Source organism: Lipotes vexillifer, unplaced genomic scaffold (assembly GCF_000442215.2).
Source record: "Lipotes vexillifer unplaced genomic scaffold, Lipotes_vexillifer_v1.1 scaffold351, whole genome shotgun sequence".
NCBI classification, from domain to species: Eukaryota; Metazoa; Chordata; class Mammalia; order Artiodactyla; family Lipotidae; genus Lipotes; species Lipotes vexillifer.
In genome coordinates this window covers 1202715-1209773 of record NW_006787659.1, presented here as the reverse complement: position 1 = coordinate 1209773, position 7059 = coordinate 1202715, and the positions used below count along the sequence as shown (strand labels likewise).

The 7059-nt window shown below is 35.7% G+C and overlaps 1 protein-coding gene across 1 annotated transcript in view; it reads left to right on the top strand.

Annotated features, from left to right (window-relative positions):
- Nucleotides 1–514: 514 nt before the first annotated feature.
- Nucleotides 515–7059, top strand: part of ZCWPW2 (zinc finger CW-type and PWWP domain containing 2) — an 81879-nt gene continuing 75334 nt past the window's right edge. The window contains exon 1 of the mRNA XM_007460462.1: nt 515–855. Coding sequence (XP_007460524.1) covers nt 515–855 — 341 coding nt within the window. The remainder of the gene's footprint in view (nt 856–7059) is intronic.

Sequence of the window (7059 nt, the reverse complement as noted above, 5' to 3'; positions counted from 1 at the left end):
CCTGCATTTAAATCCCAACTCTGTCACATAGTACCTCTGGGACTTTAAATAAATTACTTTACTTTTCTAAGCTTTCCTTTTCTCTCTAAAAGTGCTCATGCTGCGGTTGTTGGGAAGACTGTATAAGCTGTGTGCATAAGGTCCTTAGAATAATAGTATTTGGCTCATAGTCAGCACTGAATAAGGCTTAGCTGTTATTATGGCAAAAGTACTGGATATGTACTGACTGGTAATAGAATAGATATTAGAGTAAACCTCTACTCCACTTCTGCTCCATCATACTTTTATTTTAAATTTTGGAGCATTTTATGACCAGAGTGATTGATGCTTCTGTTTTGTTCCTTTGTTTCTGGGTAGGTGGAAACGTAACATGTTCAGCATGTACAGAGAGGAGGTGGGCAAAAAAGTTATAAAAGAGCCACTTCTCGGATTTTGGCTTTAACTTTCTCTCCTTATACCCTCAAATCTTATTCTTTTATTTTCCTGTTATTTATTTTCCAGATTAAATGCATTTATGGAAAAAGGAAAATTGAATAGTAAGATGATAGCAGAATATAGTAATACGGCAATGGATTCCTCAGTGGAAAACAACATTTATGTAAACAAAGTGTGGGTTCAGTGTGAGAATGAAAGTTGTTTGAAATGGAGATTGTTGTCAAGTGAGGATGCAGCCAAAGTTGATCACAATGAATCATGGTACTGCTTCATGAACACTGATTTAAGGTACAATAAGTGCTCTGTTTCTGAAGAAGACTTTCCTGAAGAGTCTCAGCTTCATCAAAGTGGATTTAAGATCGTCTATTCACAGCTCCCTCTTGGAAGCCTGGTTTTGGTAAAATTACAGAATTGGCCAAGGTAAGATTTCTGTTGCTGTTTTATAGTAAACTATTGAGGTATAGTCTTGCTAAGTTTATTGACTTCCAAAACTTTTCAAAGAATCAACTTCTTCCCTATTGTTGTCTAACTACTTATTTATTATATTTTGATCTCATTGTTATTCTTTCCCTGACTTCTTTGGGTTTAATTCTTCTTTTTCTAGTTTCTTAAACTGGAAACTTAGATAACTGACTCATATCTGTTTCCCTCCTTATATGAGCGATTAAAGCTATAAATTTCTCTTATTAAGTACTACTTCAGTTATATCTCACAAATTTTAATATGATGTATTTTATTACTATTCAGTTTATGATTTCTTCTTTGAAATGAGAAGTGTGTTTTTAAATTATAAAATATGCAGGATTCTAAAAATGTCTTATTTTTATTGATTCCTAATTTTAACTGTTGTAGTCTGTTTCATTGAATCTTGATTTATGGCACAGCATGACCTATCCTGAAAAACATTCATATTCTGTAACTGTTGCCTAGATGCCTAAAAGATTTTTTTCTTTTTCTTTAGGTATTTGTATATTTACTGCTGTATGGCTTAGGTTTTCCTGTTCTGAGTTTATTTCCCAAGTATGCAATCTGCCTTTTCAGTGTATGGTTTCAAATCCTTTGATTTCAGTAATATTTTTAAAAAATTTTAAGCAGTTTATTCAGTTGCATTTCTTTGATTTTATTTTGGGGCTACTGTAGTACTGATAGTGAATCTTCTGTGGTTAGATTTGGTATTACTTTTTTCTTCCACTGTTATCATCTTTTCATTTTTTTAATTTAAATATTTTTCCCTTTCCATCTTCTATTTTTCTGAAGGAGTTATAAATTGAACTTATTTTTTCTGTGTTCCTTCCAGTTTAGTCTTTTTTGAAAACTTTATAATTTCTTTCATGAGATTTGCTGCCTCTCTTTTTATTTTTTTTAATTTTTCAATTTTTTTAAACATCATTACTGGAGTATAATTGCTTTACAGTGTTGTGTTAGTTTCTGCTGTATAACAAAGTAAATCAGCTCTATGTATACATATATCCCCATATGCGCTCCCTCTTGCGTCTCCCTCCCACCCTCCATATCCCACCCCTCTAGGTGCTAACAAAGGACCAGGGTGATCTCTCTGTGCTGTGTGGCTGCTTCCCACTAGCTATCTATTTTACATTTGGTAGTGTATATGTCAGTGCCACTCTCTCACTTCTTCCTAGCTTACCCTTTCCCCTCCCCATGTCCTCAAGTCCATTCTCTTTGTCTGCATCTTTATTCCTGTCCTTCCCTTAGATTGTTCAGAACCATTTTTTTTTTTTAGTTTCCGTATATGTGTTAGCATGCAATATTTGTTTTTCTCTTTCTGACTTACTTCACTCTGTATGACAGGCTCTAGGTCCATCCACCTCACTACAGATAACTCAATTTTGTTTCTTTTTATGGCTGAGTAATATTCCACTGTATATATGTGCCACATCTTCTTTATCCATTCATCTGTCAGTAGACACTTAGGTTGCTTCCATGTCTTGCCTATTGTAAATAGTGCTGCAGTGAACATCATATATGACTCTTTTTGAATTATGGTTTCCTCGGTATATGCCCAGTACTGGGATTCCTGGGTCGTATGGTACTTCTATTTGTAGTTTTTTAAGGAACCTCCATATTGTTCTCCATAGTGGCTGGATCAATTTACATTCCTACCAACAGTGCAAGAGGGTTCCCTTTTCTCCACACCCTCTCCAGCTATTGTTGTTTGTAGATTTTCTGATGATGCCCATTCTCACTGGTGTGAGGTGATACATCATTGTAGTTTTGATTTGCATTTCTCTAATAATTAGTGATGTTGAGCAGCTTTTCATGTGCTTCTCAGCCATCTGTATGTGTTCTTCAGAGAAATGTCTATTTAGGTCTTCTGCCCATTTTTGGATTGGGTTGTTTGTTTCTTTGATATTGAGCTGGATGAGCTGCTTGTAAATTTTGGAGATTAATCCTTTGTCAGTTGCTTCATTTGCAAATATTTTCTCCCATTCTGAGGATTGTCTTTTCATCTTGTTTATGGTTTCCTTTGCTGTGCAAAAGCTTTTAAGCCTCATAAGGTCCCATTTGTTTATTTTTGTTTTTATTTCCATTTCTTTAGGAGGTGGGTCAAAACGGATGTTGCTGTGATTTATGTCAAAGTGTGTTCTTCCTATGTTTTCCTCTAAGAGTTTTATAGTGTTTAGCCTTACATTTACGTCTTTAATCCATTTAGAGTTTGTTTTTGTGTATGGTGTTAGGGAGTGTTCTATTTTCATTCTTTTACATGTAGCTGTCCAGTTTTCCCAGCACCATTATTGAAAGCGCTGTCTTTTCTCCATTGTATATTCTTGCCTCCTTTCTCAAACATAAGGTGACCATATGTGCATGGGTTTATCTCTGGGCTTTCTATCCTGTTCCATGGATCTGTATTTCTGTTTTTGTGCCAGTACCATACTGTCTTGATTACTGTAGCTTTGTAGTATAGTCTGAAGTTAGGAAGCCTGATTCCTCCAACTCTGTTTTTCTTTCTCAAGATTGCTTTGGCTATTTGGGGTTTTTTCTGTTTCCATATAAATTGTGAAATTTTCTGTTCTAGTTCTGTGAAAAATGCCATTGGAAGGTTGATAGGAGTTGCATTGAATCTGTAGATTGCTTTGGGTAGTAGAGTCATTTTCACAGTATGGATTCTTCCAATCCAAGAACATGGTATACCTCTGCATCTGTTTGTATCATCTTTAATTTCTTTCATCAGTGCCTTATAATTTTCTGCATACAGGTCTTTTGTCTCCTTAGGTAGGTTTACTCCTAGGTATTTTATACTTTTTGTTTCAGTGGTAAAAATGAGTGTTTCCTTAATTTCTCTTTCAGATTTTTCATCATTAGTGTACAGGAATGCAAGAGATCTCTGTGCATCAATTTGTATCCTGCTACTTTACCAGATTCATTGATTAGCTCTAGTAGTTTTCTGCTAGCATCTTTAGGATTCTCTATGTATAGTATCATGTCATCTGCACACAGTGACAGCTTTACTTCTTCTTTTCTCTTTTGGATTCCTTTTATTTCTTTTTCTTCTCTGATTGCTGTGGCTAAAACTTCCAAAACTATGTTGAATAAGAGTGGTGAGAGTGGGCCACCTTGTACTGTTCCTTATCGTAATGGATATGGTTTCTGTTTTTCACCATTGAGAACGATGTTGGCTGTGGGTTTGTCATATATGGCCTTTATTAGGTTGAGGTAAGTCCCCTGTATTCCTACTTTCTGGAGGATTTTTGTCATAAATAGGTGTAAGCTTTTGTTGAAGCTTTTTTCAGCATCTATTGAGCGTTTCACATGGTTTTTGTTCTTCAGTTTGTTAACATGGTGTATCACATTGATTGGTTTGCGTATATTGAAGAATCCTTGCATTCCTGGGATAAACCCCACTTGATCATGTTGTATGATCCTTTTAATGTGCTGTTGGAATCTCTTTGCTAGTATTGTGTTGAGAATTTTTGCATGTATGCTCATCAGTGATATTGGCCTGTGTTTTCTTTTTTAGTGACACCTTTGTCTGGTTTTGGTATCAGGGTGATGGTGGCCTCAGAGAATGAGTTTGGGAGTGTTCCTCCCTCTGCTATATTTTGGAAGAGTTTGAGAAGGATTGGTGTTAGCTCTTCTCTAAATGTTTGATAGATTTCGCCTGGGAAGCCATCTGATCCTGGGCTTTTGTTTGTTGGACGACTTTTAATCACAGTCTCAATTTTAGTGCTTTTGATTGGTCTGTTTATATTTTCTGTTTCTTCCTGGTTCAGTCTCAGAAGGTTGTGCTTTTCTAAGAATTTGTCCGTTTCTTCCTGGTTGTCTTTTTTTTTGGCATATTGTTGCTTGTAGTAATCTCTTACGATCCTTTGTATTTCTGCAGTCATTTGTTACTTCTCCTTTTTCATTTCTAATTCTGTTGATTTCAGCCTTCTCCCTTTTTTTCTTGATGAGTCTGGCTAATGGTTTATCAATTTTGTTTATCTTCTCAAAGAACCAGCTTTTAGTTTTATTGATCTTTGCTATCGTTTCCTTCATTTCTTTTTCATTTATTTCTGATCTGATCTTTATGATTTTTCTCCTTCTGCTAACTTTTGGGGTTTTCTGGTCTATTTTCTCTAATTGCTTTAGGTGTAAAGTTAAGTTATTTGTTTGAGATGTTTCTTGTTTCTTGAGGTAGGATTGTATTGCTATGAACTTCCCTCTTAGAACTGCTTTTGCTGCATCCCATAGGTTTTAGGTTGTTGTGTTTTCATTGTCATTTGTTTCTGGGTATTTTTTGCTTTCCTCCTTGATTTCTTCAGTGATCTCTTAGTTATTTAATAGCATATTGTTTAGCTTCCATGTGTTTGTATGTTTTACTTTTTTTTTTCTGTAATTGATTTCTAGTCTCATAGCATTTTGGTCAGAAGAGATGCTTGATACAATTTCAATTTTCTTAAATTTACCAAGGCTTGATTTGTGGCCCAAGATATGATCTATCCTGAAGAATATTCCATGAGCACTTGAGAAGAAAGATTATTTTGTTGTTTTGGATGGAATGTCCTATAAGTATCAATTAAGTCCATCTTTTTTAATGTATCACTTAAAGCTTGTGTTTCCTTATTTATTTTCATTTTGGATGATCTGTCCATTGGTGAAAGTGGGGTGTTAAAGTCCCCTACTATCATTGTCTTACTGTCGATTTCCCCTTTTATGGCTGTTAGGATTTGCCTTAGGTATTGAGGTGCTCCTATTTTCGGTTCATAAATATTTACACTTGTTACATCTTCTTCTTGGATTGAACCCTTGATCATTATATAGTGTCCTTCTTTGTCTCTTGTAATAGTCTTTATTTTAAAGTCTGTTTTTTCTGATATGAGAGTTGCTCCTCCAGCTTTAATTTGATTTCCATTTGCGTGGAATATCTTTTTCCATCCTCTCACTTTCAGTCTGTATGTGTCCCTAGGTCTGAAGTGGATCTCTTGTAGACAGCATATATACGTGTCTTTTTTTGTATCCATTCAGCCAGTCTGTTCCTTTTGGTTGGAACATTTCATCTATTTACATTTAAGGTAATTATCGATATGCATGTTCCTATAACCATATTCTTAATTGTTTTGGGCTTGTTATTGTAGGTGTTTTCCTTCTCTTTTCTTTCCTGCCTAGAGAAGTTCGTTTAGCATTTGTTGTAAAGCTGGTTTGGTGGTGCTGAATTCTCTTAGCTTTTGCTTGTTTGTATAGTTTTAATTTCTCCATCGAATCTGAATGACATCCATGCTGAGTAGAGTAATCTTTTTTTTTTTCTTTTTTTTTTTTGCTGTATGCTGGCCTCTCACTGTTGTGGCCTCTCCTGTTGCAGAGCACAGGCTCTGGATGCGCAGGCTCAGTGGCCATGGCTCACGGGCCCAGCCGCTCCGCGGCATGTGGGATCTTCGCAGACTGGGACACGAACCTGCATCCCCTGCATTGGCAGGCGGACTCTCAACCACTGCGCCACCAGGGAAGCCTGAGTAATCTTGGTTGTAGGTTTTTCCCTTTCATCACTTTAGATATGTCATGCCACTCCCTTCTGGCTTGCAGAGTTTCTGCTGAAAGATCAGCTGTTAACCTTATGGCAATTCCCTTGTATGTTATTCGTTGCTTTTCCCTTGCTGCTTTTAATATTTTTTCTTTGTATTTAATTTTGATGGTTTGATTAATATGTGTCTTGGCATGTTTCTCCTTGGATTTATCCTGTATGGGACTCTCTGCGCTTCCTGGACTTTATTGACTATATTCTTTCCCATACTAGGGAAGTTTTCAACGATAATCTCTTCAAATATTTTCTCAGTCCCTTTCTTTTTTCTTCTTCTTCCTGGACCCCTATAATTTGAATGTTGGTGCATTTAATGTTGTCCCAGATGTCTCTGAGACTGTCCTCAATTCTTCTCATTCTTTTTTCTTTAGCCTGCTCTTCAATAGTTATTTCCACTATTTTATCTTCCAGGTCACTTATCAGTTATGCTGCTATTGATTCCTTGTAGAGAATTTTTAATTTCATTTATTGTGTTCTTCATCATTGTTTATTTGCTCTTTAGTGCTTCTAGGTCTTTGTTAAACGTTTCATGTATTTTCTCCATTCTATTTCCAAGATTTTGGATCATCTTTACTATCATTACTCTGAATTCTTTTTTTTTTTTTTTTTTT